Source organism: Vipera ursinii (genome assembly GCF_947247035.1).
Source record: "Vipera ursinii genome assembly, chromosome: 5".
NCBI lineage: Eukaryota > Metazoa > Chordata > Lepidosauria > Squamata > Viperidae > Vipera > Vipera ursinii.
The window spans coordinates 22,324,016-22,340,747 of record NC_139518.1 but is presented as its reverse complement, the minus strand read 5'-3'; the positions used below and the strand labels follow the sequence as shown (position 1 = coordinate 22,340,747).

Sequence of the window (16,732 nt, the reverse complement as noted above, 5' to 3'; positions counted from 1 at the left end):
TTTTTAGTGTTTTTATGGTTTTAAAATATTTTTAGTATTTTTAATTGTAATGGTTTTTTTTTAAATTGTAAGCCTTTCAGAGTCATTGACTGAGATGGGCAGCAATAGAAATTGAATGAATGATATATTAATTTTTTGCCCAACCCTAACCCCAATGAAACCATTAATTTTGTTCATGGTAGGGGTGGGGGCTGTCATACCAGAACCCCTGAATAGACTATTACATTTAAAATGTATATGAATCCTATTTTGTATTTAATATATATATTGCATTATTGTCACAACTCATGCTTTTTTTTTCCAGCTCATGCTATATAGCTGCAGATGGTGTTCTTCAGGAATTTTTCCCAATGAAAAAATTCGGAACATAGGCATTTCTGCACATATTGATTCAGGAAAGACTACATTAACTGAACGTATTCTATTTTACACAGGAAAGATAGCAGAAATGCATGAGGTATTTATGAATACATTGGTACCAATGGAGAGGATTGGCATTATTCTGTAATTTCATTGTTTCTGTTTTATTGTTAACTTTCTAAAATGTATGCATGCAGGGGGCATGAAATAAACAACTTAGAGGAATGTTGGAGGCAATAGTTGAATCTATATTGTTAAAAATATAACAAATTAATAAAGGTGGATAATAAATAATATCTAAAGCTCTGGGGTTCTATTAATTGAGGCAGGGATATAGTCTTAAATGGGCAAGATTTTGAACAATAATCTTTCCAAGCATGGTTGCCTCATTCTAGGGATATAATATAACGCTATCCAAGAAGTCAGAACCCCACAGCAACATCCAGGAGTCTCTGTCTCTTTGGTTAGTGTCAGTATCCATCTTCTGAAAGTGCTGGGTGAAACTAACACCTACTATAGGTGCGAAAACCATGGTTTATGAGGTCTGGTGCTTTTTTCAGAATGCACCTATGGCCCTCTAAATTTTTCTCTGGACAAATGAATCAGAAGTGGAATTTGAGAGAGGAGAAGCCACATGGGATGTTGTTATGTTTGGCAGAAACCAAACATTGCACTCATGATCTCTTACCAAGTGTCAGATATGGAGAACAGCATTAATATGCTATTGGGGAACTGTGGTACTTCAGTGGGTGATAGTTGAATAAATCATAAGTTCAGCTCTTTAACCAGATAATTTTATAGAAGACTTAGTCTGCTTGTCCACCGGCTAAAACTGAAGCATAGGTGGGTTCAAACATACAGATACATTTATAAGAAAATGGATGAAAAAAGTACAAATTCCTTTTTATCTTTTGAAAGGCCAAGATCAAAATTTTATAGAACTGCAGCAAGATATCAACATATACTGTACTTTGTGTTAGAAAATTTTAAATTGCTATTGAATTGAAGCATTTCACCATGGGGGAACAGACAGTATTGGATAGACTGCTTACTGAATGTAGAGGAGTGATTTGCAGATTACATTTTGGATAGCTGCTTATGAAATAAATGAAATTTTTGATCCTGCTGTTCACATAGACTCCTTTCATATGTCAGTGGGACTCATAAAATTTTGAATTCAGTGACAAAAGCAAAATTTCTAAAAATCCAAAAGAGAGTGAATATGTTTTATAATATTATAGAAAAATTGTTTAGTCCTATCTGAAAATAGGAGAATGGAGTGAATTGATTGTCTCTGGATATTCTTGTTTCATTTAAATTGACGTTTATGCCCAACTTTATATGTAAGGGTGTAGGTCTATACATAGGTTGTATATATTATGTTTAAATGTGTGATATGTATGTGTACACTTTGAGAGCAAGCAACTAAATTTCATTTTTAATGTGTGCCATTCTGCCCACAGTAAAAAATGACAAAGCCTGCCTGCTCTCTTTCTTTCTTTCTTTCTTTCTTTCTTTCTTTCTTTCTTTCTTTCTTTCTTTCTTTCTTTCTTTCTTTCTCTCTCCTTCCTTCCTTCCTTCCTTCCTTCCTTCCTTCCTTCCTTCCTTCCTCTCTCTCTCTCTCTCTTCTTTCTTTCTTTCTTTCTTTCTTTCTTTCTTTCTTTCTTTCTTTCTTTCTTTCTTTCTTTCGAATGAATTGAAAAGATTGAGTTTGCAGGGGGGGAAAATGTTTTGAGGGCACCTGAACTTCAAACAAGCCTATCATGTCTGTCTAGAAATAGTAACACTAATGACCACTTTATTTGCAAGTGCAATTCAGTCTATAAAATCTGAAGTGGCCTGAGTTATATTTCCATTCCCTATTAATAATCTGGCCATTATGAATAAATGTGTGAAGGTTTCAGGCTTAATTGGCATACTCCCCATTTAGACGTAACATATTTTTGGGATAAGCTCATATAATCCTTGCACCACATTTTCTTGTTAGCTGAAAAACAGACATGAACTCTTCATTAGTTTGTGACATTTAAATAATCATTTAAAAATTCTCTTGTGATTTTTAAAAAATATATATTCCTTACCGCCTTCCCTTTCTCTTATATTTATTATTAGTATTTAGTATTTAGTATTAGATTTTGATCTGGAAAATCCAAGTAGGGCTAAATTAAGTGACTTTAAAAAGCTCTGTTTTATATAAAAGGACAGCAGTGCATATGCAGATATATTGGTTTGCTTTCTTTCATATTAGGTAAAGGGGAAAGATGGGATAGGTGCTGTGATGGATTCCATGGAATTGGAACGACAACGAGGGATCACCATTCAGTCTGCCGCTACGTACACCATGTGGAAAGGCACAAATATAAACATAATTGATACCCCAGGTAGTGTTGTCCTTGCATACCATATTTAGTTTTCCACATGTTTCATTTCTATTTGCTGTAAAAAAGAATACCTATTTGATGCTTCCATATCTAGTTTGGGATTTTTTTTCCAATGGATTAGCAAATAGGATTGGCAGCAGAAGGCTTCACACTAGACTGTTTATAAGCAGAATTCTTCTAAATGAATATATAAAGTGGAATTTGGACTAGCCATGCTCATATTCATTTCAGTTTTGTATTGCTGGCTCACCAGTCACATTGTGAAAGTCTGATTGTGATAGACTTAACTGGCCATCATGGCTTTTAGCAACCTTTCCCAATCTGATGTCCTCCAAGTATATTGGATTCATTCAGACTGCCGGCTGAGAATTTAAGAGTTGTGGGTCTCTAGACAATGTGATGTAATGATTAAGGCATTGTTTTAGGAGCAGTCAGGGCCAAGTTCTAATCCATTCTTAGACCCAGAATTTCACTGGGTGACTTAGGGTCAGTCAGACACTCGGTCCAACCTACCCACAAAGTTATTGTGGGGGGAAAATAAGAGGAGGAAATGCTATATATATTTTTCTGAAGTCTCAAATGAAAGGTGGAATAAAAGTCTAATAAATGCTTACATTTAAAGAGCATCAGTTCGGAGTTGATTATGTCATAAGATATTTGTGAAAGGGATTCATTTGAATGTATCGGCCGAAATTCTTCTTAATTTTAGTGGGTATGAATGAGCACATGCTGGCCTGCAACTATGTGCTTAGATTTAGGTCATTCTCACTTTTACTCAGTGTATCTGTGCTCCCCTTTCCCAGGCAGCACTAAGGCACTTATTACATTGAAAATTAGATATCAGAATTCATTGGTAGCATTCACACAATACTTCCTATAGAAATCTATTATTATGGTTGGTTTCATAGCCGTCCAAGCATTTAGACTGGGTTTGGTGTTTTTATATCTACCCATGGAGTCCTTAAGGACCTAGGATAGGCAGATGTGATGGTGTTAAAGGTGAGGGATACTTGGTGCTGTCTGAGCTTGGTTGCTAGTGCTGATGTTACTTGTTTGATAAAATGAAATGTCTGCAAGAAAACAGCCAAGTTCAGAGAGCACCAAGGACCTCTCATTTCCAGCCTGTGCTACAAAGATTCTCTATCGGTGTTAAAGGTATAATTGCAGGATATAAGCTATGCCAGGAAAAGCTGCTTTTGCATTTGATTGATGGTTTTGCCAATGTGATGGTGTTCAAGTCTCGCAGCCAGTTGGGAGATTAAAATTTGCTGTTAACAGAGTATGGTTTTGTGTTAAGCTTTTTGGAGAGTCAGTCAGTGGCACACTCAATTAACTGTTAGTTTGGCTTGCATTTGTTGCTAGCCATTCCTGAAAACCATAAGAAATGGGAAATGTGGTGTGAATTCAGTAGCAGCAGCGGTGAATCTTTAGGTAGTTTAAAACTTTTATACAATTATGTCACTTTCAGGGCATGTTGATTTCACAATTGAAGTGGAAAGGTCCCTGAGGGTTCTTGACGGGGCCATTCTCGTGTTGTGTGCTGTCGGAGGGGTTCAGTGCCAGACCATGACAGTGAACAAACAAATGAAGCGATATGGGGTTCCATTCTTGACCTTTATCAATAAATTGGATCGCACGGGCTCAAATCCAAACCGAGCCTTACAACAATTAAGGTAGGAACTTCTAAATTTAAATGCGTCCCATCTACTTGTCACCTTGACTTGTGAGCTACCTTCTCAAAACTCTAGTAGGTAAAATGATTAGTTATCACTGCCCATTTGTATTAAGGCCATTGTAAGTTGATACAGAAAAGATTTTCTCATTATTGCATACAAATAATTTCACTGTAAAATATGAAAATACCCTTAAAGCTAGCTGCTTAATTTCACTGTTTAAAACTTGTAATTAGATAAGCATTCTGAATTAATGATCACTAAATGCAGTAATTTGTTCCTTTTATGAAGTCAGCTGGTTAAAATTGTGTCTCTGAGACCAGAATTTGTCAATGAATATAAATATACAGTTTCTCTAGTTTTGCCAAGGCTATGTGAAGTAAGATTGCTGATGGTCACCTGATATAAATACCACAAAATCAGAATGAAAATATCCTACATTTCTCAGCATGTGATGGTTAAATTGTTTGAAACTTGTTGCGAATTGGACAGTGTGCAAATTTAATAGTAATAGTAGTATTTGCTCATCTGACTCTTAAATTCCACTAACAGCTGATTGTTTTTCTGAATAACATGTGTAAACATTGAGAATGTCAGTTTTAAAATTAAAGCCCATTATCATTTGTGCATGTCTCTTCCTAGATATGATAGCTCAGGTTCTTAAATCATGCCAAATATGCAGAAATTGTACCAAAGAGATTCCTTAGCTGCAGTCAAAAGCTAGAGAACAAGTCATGATGGAGAGGTCAGAGATTATCTCAACCGTTTTCATATTCAACTTTATAATTTTTACAGAAACCCACAATCATTCTTCCAGGCTCAATGGACTTATAATGGGAGAAATAGACTTCATGACTATTTTAGATACGTGGTTTGTATAGAAATTGTATATATTTTTAATTTTTACAGAACCAAGCTGAAGCAGAATGCTGCTTTTATTCAGATTCCCATGGGACTGGAAGGGCAGTTAAGAGGAGTTATTGATTTAATTGAAGAAAAGGCTATATACTTCGATGGTGACTTTGGGTAAGGTGCTAAAAGTTTCCCAATGCAAAGACGTTACATGTTCTTAAGGTAGAGTGTTACTTCTAGAAGTAAACTTCAGTAATCTTGATTATTAAGGAAAGATAAGCTAGGAATAGTGCAGCATAATATTTCTTATCTCTTATTTTTCGCATTAGTTTTAGATGTTTCACTGGTCATCCAAGCAGTTTCACCAGTCAGAGCAAGTTACTTTGGAAAGGAAACCTCTGAGGTTGGTGTGGGAGGAGTTGGTACATTCTAATGGATCTTTGCCTAACTTGCTCTGACTTATGAATCTGCTTGGATGAGCAGCAAATTAATAAGAAAAAAATCTACTTTTAATGATTCAATCTTCAGACATAGTCATGTGCTTCCCTATTTCTTTTCCCTTTGGGAAAGAGGATTTAAAATATTTTTGTTACCTTATTACATTTTTAATACTGACTAATTGATTAACTATGGCTAGTTTTAAATCAAAATTAATATAAAGATCTCAACAATGCAGTAAAGCAAATAACCAAAAACAAATAATTCCAGATTCTTCATTCTTGAAAGAGGGGTATGGACCTAGTCATGGCTCATTATATAGTTTGATGCCTGTTAATCTAAGCTTTAATGCCATTTATCTTTGGAAAAGATAAATTGGAGGGAAAAACAGATTATCCCATGTTCTAGATGTCTTAATTCTAATAGATCGGTGCATTGCATCCACGTTGGCGTCAAGATCTGTGATGTCTTACTAATTAAATACTGGGTTTGGGTATTCAGTCATGATTTCTCTTTATTGGCTAACAAAAAAGCTGTGGGGAATAAAGAAGAGCAGAGCAGCTGCAGCATGCAGAAATTAGTTTGTAGATCTAAAGCTTCCTATTAATTTCCTTTAGATAAAATCACCAAAGGCTGTATAGATGTAGAATTGAATAGTTGATAATTTTTAAAATCACATTCATTAGTGCTGGGGTTTCCTAAAATGGAAAAATTAAATGAAGATGAAAATTAAAACCTATCAGTATGTGTGCTGCTAAGGACCGTAAATCTTTTCAAATCAGCTGTCCAAAATACTAGATTGTATATTTGAGGCTGAATATTGATGAACTTTTTATTTTACCTGTTTCTGTAGCGAGATTGTTAAATATGATGATATCCCTCCTGAGTTCAGAGCAGAGTCCTCAGATCGCCGCCAGGAACTGATTGAATGTGTCGCAAACAGTGATGAAAAACTTGGAGAGCTTTTTCTTGAAGAGAAAATCCCAACAGTGACTGATTTGAAAGTAAGAGAATTTAATTCATTCTGTTCTTTTTTTTTGGAAAACTTGCTAAAGGCCTTTGGAATAAGTATTTCTACAATTAGTGCAGAGCTGCATTATGCATAAACAAAAAAGGCAAAAAAAATGGGTACTTTCATAGGAATTCTTGAAGAATAAGGGTAAAAATGATTTCATACTCTACAATTTACACAAATTTAATGCTTTCTAAAACAGTGATAACATAGAGCAATTTGAGTATTTGAAGTATTTTTTATTTTCTTAATCTCAATAATATTTGAATCAATACACAGGCACTCAAATAACTAGTGATAAAGTTTTGGGGAATTTTGACATACTTTGACAGTGAACTTTTCCTGGCTCTCTGCTGTTGGTGATTTCAGCCATTCTGTTGCCATTATAGAAAAAAGGCTCCTTTCTTAAAACAAAGCAAAACAAAACCTTAAAACAGTGGCAGTTTTCTTGACCTTGAAACATAAGAATAGAGACGGTAATCATTCATATAAAGATATCTGAAAATTTACAAGATAGTTGTGTTTCTAAGCACTCCTCTCCAGGCAAAAGCAAATTATTATGAAGCAAAATTGACAGGAGGAGGAGGAGGGAAAACATGGGTTTGTTTGAGCTATGTCTGGACTAGGTTATATTTTTACATAGAGTGGAGAGCCAGCATACTAACTATCTACAGGGGCGGTATTGAATTACACCAGGGACTTTGAAATTGGATGCATTCAGGACCAGGCATAACATCCTTCAATCCTTGCTATTATTTGGCAAGTATAACTCAGCACTCTTGCCCTTATGACACTGGTGAGATCAAGAAAAATTAACGTGTCCTTTTTTATTGGAACTTTTAGAAGGATCTTCAAAGGACATCAAAACCTTTTACTCTGTGTATCTGAGGGAAGGAACTATTTTACACCCATCTTTTACTGTCTGACTTAAACCACCTAAACAATAACAAAATAGTTAAAAATGGGGCAAGTAATATTGAATATAGTGGGATAATCTTTCTTTGAACTGTTCGATTTTATCTGGTTTTATCCATTTTATGTATTGCTGATCTCTGTAAATAAAGAATCAGATTGGATTGGATTGGATTGGATTGGATTGGTCAGAGATCATGGATTGCCTGCAGCTAGCCCCAGATTCAGTTTAAGTATCTTCAGAATGTAAAGGCTGATAAGAACCACAGTTTTGGTTCTTGGATTTCTGTTGGCATTACTAGATTAGACGGACCAAATGCGTATTTGAATAGAGAACAATAAGATTTGTATATCAATGATCAGGCTTGAGAAATTCATTTGCTTTGGAATAAAGCCTAGAGTGTTCATAAAAACATAAGAATTTTTAAAATATTCTTTTAAATTCCCGAAACTTGAACGGCGGGTGTTTTTTTTTTTGTGGCAGCCTAAAAATATGTGAGAATGTATAGTATTTAGAGCAAAAGCTGCCAGTGTTGTTTTGGTGGAATCCAGGCATGTCTCTTGATTACCAGTTACAATTTCAGATGGATATCATTCTTTCCAACTGCATACACCATCCTGAAATTCCACTCAGAGACAAAGATATTAATGCAATATGGTGATAATAAGTTGTTGCATTAATGCTGGTGATACTCAGTGATTATTTCTATAATCTGTTGGCATGCTCTACCTGCCATTTGCAATTTAAACTGCTTCACTTGTTTATACTGAGTAAATAATTATCTGACTTAATTTCAGCTATAAATTAAGTTGCCAAGTTGGACCATGAATTCCCCAACCAGCAAGTGGAAACATGATTGGATTGATGTTTGAAAATTAAGCTTTCAACTTTTAACACTTTTCTTGCAGGTTAATTGTAAGGGAATATATTTGAGAACTTAAAATTCTGGAAAATTTTAGCAGAAGATTATGACTACTGACTTTTAATACTGCGATAAATAACAGAACAGAGTAACCGACTTGGAAGGGACCTTGGAGGTCGTCTAGCCCAAGCCCCTTCTCAGGCAGAAACCCTATACCATTTCAGATAAATGCTTGTCTAATCTCTTCTTAAAAACTTTCAGTGTTGGAGCATTCACAACTTCTGGAGGCAAGTTGCTCCACTTGTTCTAACTGTCAGGAAGTTTCTCCTTAGTTCCAGATTGCTTCTCTCCTTGATCAGTTTCCATCCGTTACTTCTTGTCCTGCCTTCAGGTGCTTTGGAGAATAGCTTGATCCCCTCTTCTTTGTGGCAACCCCTGACACTGCTATCATGTCACCCCTCGTCCTTCTCTTCATTAAGCTAGACATACTCAATTCCTGCAACCGTTCTTTATATGTTTTAGCCTCTAGTCCCCTACTCATCTTTGCTACTCTTCCCTGCATTCTTTCTAGAGTCTCAACATCTTATTTACATTGTGAAGGCCAAAACTGGATGCAGTATTCCAAGAGAGGTCTTACCAAAGCATTATAAAGTGGTATTAACACTTCATGTGATACTGTAGGGGGTTGATACAGCCAGCATTCGTTTGTTACTGCTTTGAATATAGAAGTATTGTATTTTATTACTTTTAAGAGCTGAACTAAATTGCAGCATTAGAAAGTATACGTATCTGCAATATCTTTCTCATAGCACTTTGCTGCTATCCAGGGAAGCATTTAAGCTTTTGAAACCAGTCATTAATAGCTACAAGTGACTGGAGGGTAAGGAAGCTGCCTGAAGGAAACCAGCTGTTTAGTGTGGTAGACAAGGTTGTGACAGATCTTGTAGGTCTTGCTTTCCTGAGAATACATGTGATGTTGGGACTTAAATATTGATAATTGTTTCCCAGAAAATACATACTGTTCTGCTGAAAGACTATTTTATTGCAGTTTTATCCTTGACCGTTTACTTAACTGCTTCCTCTAATGTATAAATTGAGGAGTGTAAATAGAAACTATGTCACCACAGCTGAACTTGCTTAGTTTAGGACTGAGTTTGGCTTGAAGACTTAATGAGCCTTTTATCCTTCTTAGAATTTGATGACTTATAGTCTGGAAAACTGCTGCATGCTGGTGGTTATTCAATTTGTTGCTTGATCCTGTCTCTTACATGACAATTAAAAGATTAAGTTCCATGTTAGGTGCTCTTATATAATCATTTGGTTCCTAAGGTTGTATTACTCTAGTCTAGGATTTCAGTTGGAGAATTAATTTGGAATATCCACCTCAGTTGAGAGTTATTAAACTGCTTTGAGTACCTCAGTATTTGTATACTTTGAAAATCCAGCAGAAATATGTACAGGTTGATCTTAAATATTTTAGGGTAAAAGTAACTACTTAAATTCTGTAAAACCTTCAATGGACTGAAGCCTTTTGTCTTAATTTGGAAAATGTCCACATGTTCACCCCGCTCACTAAATTACTTGTGCCTTTTCATCTATGCAAACTAATGCAAAGTAGAATGAAGCATCTTCAACCTATTTCAGTCCTAAACATGCTTTGTTTCTTCACGTAAAGCAGAGTTAATTAGCTTGTAGAATCCCTTACCACAAAGACAGATATGGATGTTTTGCTTAAGTTACATTAAAAAAACACTTTAAATAATTTTATGGAGACAAATGTGAATTTAAAAGGAAAAGGAGTTCACTCAAATATCAGTTTCTACAGACTTAGGTAATTGTGCAAATTCTCAGGATTATATAAATTTGTGAAATATATCATTTCAGTTCTAAGCATGGGGTCAATAAATGCCTGTCAAAGAATGTTGAACTGTCAGTTGAGAATGAAATAATTAAATAGGAAAATACCAAGAAGATGCAAGAATGCAAAAAAAAAGAAATTGTCCTGTATTGATTTAAAATAAAATGCTCTACCATTCTTCAGCATGTAGGCATTTTTCAGAAGAAAAGAAAGAAAAAAGGATACCATTTTCTGTTTCCTAATTTTCAGAGTCATCATTGCTGATTAGGTGGCGGTAATCATAAACTTGAAACTTGACATTAGGCTGTTACATTATATAATTAAAACTTCTTATCTAGTCTATTTTCAGCTCTGACCAGTAATTGCTCTCCCTTATTTGAATAGTTTTTTTCATCACCTGATGCTTGCTACTTTTAGCACAGCTATGGCCTAAATATGACCATATGTCTCATCTATCTTTCTAGATGAAACCTTTAGCAAAATTGTTCCTCTTGGCGGCTAAAGATAACAAGCATTTTGCTATGGCCTCTGTCTACTCCTGTTTCCTGAGTGCTGTAATAAACCTTCTACATTCACATGTCTTACAAAGCTTCAACAAAATCAAAGCAAAATTATAGCCTTTGTGCTGTATTTATAAATTGAAGCAACTGTAGATATAGGAAGATAACCTAAAACTGCTGTTTAGAACAGGAGCATTTCTTGTTTCATGCAGCTATTTCTTTGAGACCAGTTTATTACAATAAAAGTTGCAAATTATTTTAGCCTGAGTTTTGAAGCACTATAGTAATCTATGCTTTTCTGCTTAGTGAGATGAAAAATACTTGGGTCTCCCCCAGCAGAGCATATACCATAGCTAGCTGATTTTACATTGTTTAATAGATGTGAGAAGACCAAAGATTGGGCTTGTTTGAGCTAATTTGTCCACAGTGATTAATGTTTACACTGTGGCAGGCAGCCAGGTGATTATCTAGATTATTTATATGGAGAAACTTGCTGGACATTTATTTTTAGCAAGTCTCATGGGAGGTGGCAACACTAAAACAATTTTGGTTGATCTCAGAAAGCTGAGCAGGAATTTTCACAGCTATAGACCAAATTAGAAAATAAAGAATATGAGATGAAGGCAGTAGAAACAATTTTGCATTATTGCCAGGAAACTAACATGGCCACTGAGTCATCAAGAACCAAATTCTCCTTGTTTATTAAAGGTCAAATGCTTAAATTACTGGATTTTTGTTCATATTAAATAATTTGTTGCTGAAATGAAAGTCTGGCTATTGTGTTACACCCTGAGAAAGCAGGTAACAAAAGTAATTTGTCAAAGTGTAAGGCCAACCTAGCAGTTTGAAAGCACGTAGAAATGCAAGTAGAAAAATAGGGATCACTACGGTGGGAAGGTAACAGCTTTCCGTGCGCCTTTGGCATCTAGTCATGCCGGCCACATGACCACGGAGACGTCCTCGGGCTCTTCGGCTTTGAAACGGAGAGGAGCACTGGCCACCGGCCCCTAGAGTCGGAAACGACTAGCACGCATGTGCGGGGGAACCTTTACCTTTACCTTTAAGGGCAAGGATGGGGAGGAAGTTGAAAGTGCTGGAATAGGAACCGATTTTTATAGAACTCTGTCTCTCTCGCAGATATCGTATGAAGGGTACAAAAAGAGATTTGAAATTTAAGAACTTAACCTGGACATGTTGAAAGTTAGCTCTCCTGGTAAGAGGAGAACAACTGATATCTGTTATCAGAAAAAGAGACCGGTGGAAAATCAGCCTTCCCATTTGAAAGAGAGGCCTGCAGAGTTCACGCAGGAGAAAGAGATGCAAGAATCTGAACATTGATTTCACCATAAATAGGTCTTGAATTCAATATACTGGAGTCATTGGAATTTTTACAGCAACTTCTTACCCTTTCAACAAATGAAATGTCTACCAAAACTTCCTATATTCTTTTGTTCCTGTTTAATTGGTTCCCACCTAATCTGCCAGGAGAAGCGTGACAAGGTTTTATATTCTGAGGGTTTAAGTATGCTAACTTTAGTAAACTAACAGGAATTCAGAATCTTCATTCGCCAATTTCAGATATGAATCATTGGCTCCTATGATTGATAAACAGTATCAGATCATAGGGCTAAGCAAGCCTAGATTCAGTGGGTAGCATTTTGAGTTTCTGAATTGGTTCTTTTGCTTCATTTCAGCCTCCTTTATATCATATTAAGATAGGATATCTTGCTCTAAAACCCACAGACCCTCAGTTGATAACATTCATGGCTCCAGCAATGTTCTGAGCTGAAGTTAAGCTCATTCTTCAACTTTTATTGTCCTCTCGGTCCTCTGTTCAGCTTATTGAAGCCCAGAGCTCCTGTACAGTTTTTTGTTTAATATGTTTTTTCTACTCCTTCACACAGTCTTTATCAGATGTTTCTATTACTGTACAATCCACAGGCAATTCCATCAAGAAGAAGAAGAAAAGGGTAATAAGTGTGTTCTGAATAGACTTAGCCACATCTTGAGAAATGAAAAAAAAAAACCAGGGAAGTTTTTTTTATTTTTAAAATGAACATATGCTCAGTTTAAAAGTTAAAAGAACGTATTGCCACCATGGTGAATGAAGCAACGTTTCCGCTATATTATTCATAGGCCAAGATTCAGGTTTTTGATTTGGTAGGACAAGTGGATGCAAGTAATTGTTAATAATGAACTGTAAATGTTGTGATAACTTCCTAGCTTGCAGTAAGAAGAGCAACCCTCAGTAAGGCCTTCACCCCTGTACTGCTTGGAAGTGCTCTGAAGAATAAAGGGGTGCAACCTCTCTTGGATGCTGTTCTGGAGTATCTCCCAAATCCATCAGAAGTGCAGAATTATGCATTATTGAACCAGAAGTAAGTACTAAGAGTGAGTGGAGGAGAAAACGCATACTTATGATATGGTTCCCCTTTAGATGGGATTGTATGGTTGGGAATCTGGGAACTTGTAATTCTAGCTCATTTGAAAGAGCACCAGACTATGAAAAGCTGATCTAGTTTTTATAGACCTTTTCCTAAACAAACAAACAAACATCACCCCAATGACTAAATACCACTGCACCTTGGAGATGATAGAAAGTGAGCAATGCAGTTTGCTTTCTTCCAGGATTTTGACTATTAATATTGCTTAAATTGAAATATATGATTCCAGTTATCATTGAAACTCATAATAAACATATAAAACTGTTTTCTTACTCTGTTTTGGGGCAAACTGCATTAAATTTTAAATCAGTGTTAGGGCATTTGGTGGATAGGGGAAGGGGTTAACCATTTTCCTAATAATGAAGAAACATGCAGATGTTTGGAGCCAGGTTTTATAAAACGCTGTCTGTTTTCTCAGGCTGTGAGAAGTCCACGTCACAGAATCACTTATTGCAATTCTTTGTTTCACAAAATAATTTTCCTTGGCATAGAGATATAGTTGTTTTGTGATATCCGAGGCATCTTTATAGAACATCCTACCCTGGGAAATGACTGCAGATTGACAGCATGGCATGGCCTTGACTCTACGAGCTGCTCAAAGACTAAGAAAAAAAAACTTAAGAGTCTGACATTTCAGACAGGTACTTCAGTACCTATTGTCCTCCTCTTTGCTTCTGTTAAACATAAAACTAAATCATGCATGAGAGATATCCTTAGATTTGCAGTACTGCAGAATTTCTTGCCTATAGATAGAAGATATGACTTGGATAGTTTAGCACAGGGGTAGGCAACCTTGGCTCTTTTATGACTCGTGGACTCCAACTCCCAGAATTCCTGGAAAGGCTGTATTTGTCACAATGTTGTTTTAAAAGTAAATTTGAGATCCATTAGCTTTGTGGCAGATCCAGATTTAAGGCATGGTGTTGACAGATACTTCAAAGTGGCCCGCCCCAATTTAAAACTCAAGTGGCTACTACCAAAACCTGGAAAGCCCAGCCAGTTGTGAAGTATGGAATGGGACAGCCTGCTGCAGCCAAATCACTCCGGCCAATTCTTCGTGGCCAACTTGCCGCAGCCAACTCACCATGGGACAACTCGCTGCAGGACAATTTAACAATTCAATTTAATTATTTAAAATAAAATATTATTTTAATTTTTGTCATTCACATTTCATTCTTTCCCTGCTTTTGCATCCTTTCTTTAATGATTCTTGTCCCACAGCGAGCTGTCATGTGGCAAGTTGGCCATGGCGAGTTGGCCGCGTTGAATTGTCATAGACCCTTATGCCTCATGTTGAGTATATGTATAAAATCATCTCCTGAGATAATAGATACATCAGTGTAGCTTACAGATGGGAGATCATTAAAAAACTGAATAGCTGCTGGCTATTGAGCTTATTGATACATTAGTGAAGAGGGCTGTATAGAGCTTCAGATTTGATTTGATTTGATTCAGAATGTGCAGGAAGAGAAATGCAACACCACTCTGATTTATTAAAGCAACACATTGTGACTTCTGCTGAAGCCATACCCTCCTGGAAACAGATGCAGCTGCTTTAATGAGTGACAAGCAGGTGCTGTATTTATACTCCTGTATGATTTGAAGCAGCTTTTCTGATTCAGATCGGAAGCATTGCACAACCCATTCAAACAGCCACGTCATCTGCTGTTGCAATGGTAGCTAGTATAGATGAAGCTTTTTATAGTAGTTGATCATTGGCCAAGAGAGTAGATTATATTTATACCTTCCTGTGTTGATGTTTATTCTATGAGTTACAACATAAAGCATTTGTAGATGTGCATACAATATCGTATGAAGACATTGTTTTGGGAGGGCATCTCCAGAGTACTGGCTTTATAGTTTTTCAGTTCTTTCATACGCAGGATCTGTCAGACACCAAAATAACTGGTACTATTATATATAGACAATGCTGTTTCCATACCATCTCCAGCTCTCTTACACTACTATTGTCCAACTCCAAAGAACCTGATATGGTTGTACAAGCTGCATAGTGCTCAAATACTAATTCTTCATCTTACATAGGTCTTCATAGCTTGTGATAATGTGCATTAAGTTACTCTGTACATTAAAGCTCCACAACAATAACAGATTGATAACTACCTTTAAAATATTGGCATTTAAACTAAATTTTATTTTGTTGAAGGGATAATCCGGACAAATCCAGGATTTTGCTAGGTTCTGCCAGAGATGACTCCCTGCCATTTTTGGGCCTGGCATTTAAACTTGAGGTAAGTTTCTATTTTTATTTAATAAAATATTTCCAATTATTAGAAAGGTATTTCCTCTGTGAAAATCAGGATGGCTGCTAAACTGAGTAGATGTTTAAGGATATATTATGTTGTTTTGAGGGAAAGTCTTACTTTTTTTTTAAACCCCTTTGCTACTTCCAGGCTGGACGTTTTGGGCAGCTGACATATGTTCGTGTTTATCAAGGGATGCTAAAGAAAAGTAGCTATATCTATAACACCAGGACTCAGAAAAAGATACGAGTACAACGATTCGCCCGCATGCATGCAGACAAGCTGGAGGTGAGTGAGGTGTTAAGACATGCCATTTCCAATTTATGCAGCCTTTTTTTCAGCAAGTGAATTCTCCTCCTTAATAAGCAGAAGTAACTCAGGATGCGGTGGCACTGAGTCTGTATCAAAGCAAGGATACTGAAGAGAAGAGTCCCTTATCTGCACAATGGGGACTCCGTTCTTATAACACACCTTACATTTTCTTTTCTAACTATAGTGGAATGTTCTGTTCTCGGTTTTTCCTCTGGTGACATCTTTCATAGAATAATGAACAGCAAGAGCCCTGAGAGATGAGAACAACTTGGCTTCTCATTGGTTGTCTCCTGCACCCTTGTTCTGGCTCTGATCAAAAGGAAGGACACCTCCTCTTTAAATAATACATCATTTTACATGTATATTGTGGGCCAGAGGTTCCCAACCTATGGGCTGCAGCCCACTGCCTGACTGTGGCCTCTTGGCCACCGGGCCGCATGAGTGGCTAGCCAGTACGCACAGACGTATACGTGTGCTTATAAGATAAGATAACCTTTATTGTCATTTTTTTACTGTGGGCACAACAGCACACATCAAAAATGAAATTTAGTTGCCCGCTCTCAAAGTGAAACACATACATGACACACACCTAAACATACTATATACAACATATGTACAGACCCACACCCCTATATATTCATAACAAATAATTATGAAATACTGTCGATCTTGAATATATAACGGAAGGAGGAAGCTTGAGAATTCACAAGGTTAATGCCATATGGACTGAAACTATGGAATAATGCTGTATGGAATGAAACTCCCTTGCACTGGCACTAGCCTCACCACGAGCCTCACCAGAGCTAGCAGCCCCATTTGTGGAGTGTGCATGCTCACAGCCCCGTTCGCACGCACACGCAGCCAGA

General features: G+C 36.5%; 2 protein-coding genes across 3 annotated transcripts in view; both read left to right on the top strand.

Moving 5' to 3' along the window:
- MLF1 (myeloid leukemia factor 1) overlaps positions 1 to 16,732 on the top strand; it is a 152,232-nt gene that overhangs the window by 29,526 nt on the left and 105,974 nt on the right. The gene's annotated exons all lie outside the window — the stretch shown is intronic.
- Positions 1 to 16,732, top strand: part of GFM1 (G elongation factor mitochondrial 1) — a 45,426-nt gene that overhangs the window by 3,679 nt on the left and 25,015 nt on the right. For both annotated transcript variants that reach the window (XM_083364080.1, XM_083364081.1), the window contains exons 2-9: positions 305 to 457; positions 2,609 to 2,741; positions 4,210 to 4,414; positions 5,324 to 5,440; positions 6,558 to 6,708; positions 13,073 to 13,227; positions 15,458 to 15,542; positions 15,705 to 15,842. In XM_083364080.1, coding sequence (XP_083220206.1) covers positions 305 to 457; positions 2,609 to 2,741; positions 4,210 to 4,414; positions 5,324 to 5,440; positions 6,558 to 6,708; positions 13,073 to 13,227; positions 15,458 to 15,542; positions 15,705 to 15,842 — 1,137 coding nt within the window. The remainder of the gene's footprint in view (positions 1 to 304; positions 458 to 2,608; positions 2,742 to 4,209; positions 4,415 to 5,323; positions 5,441 to 6,557; positions 6,709 to 13,072; positions 13,228 to 15,457; positions 15,543 to 15,704; positions 15,843 to 16,732) is intronic.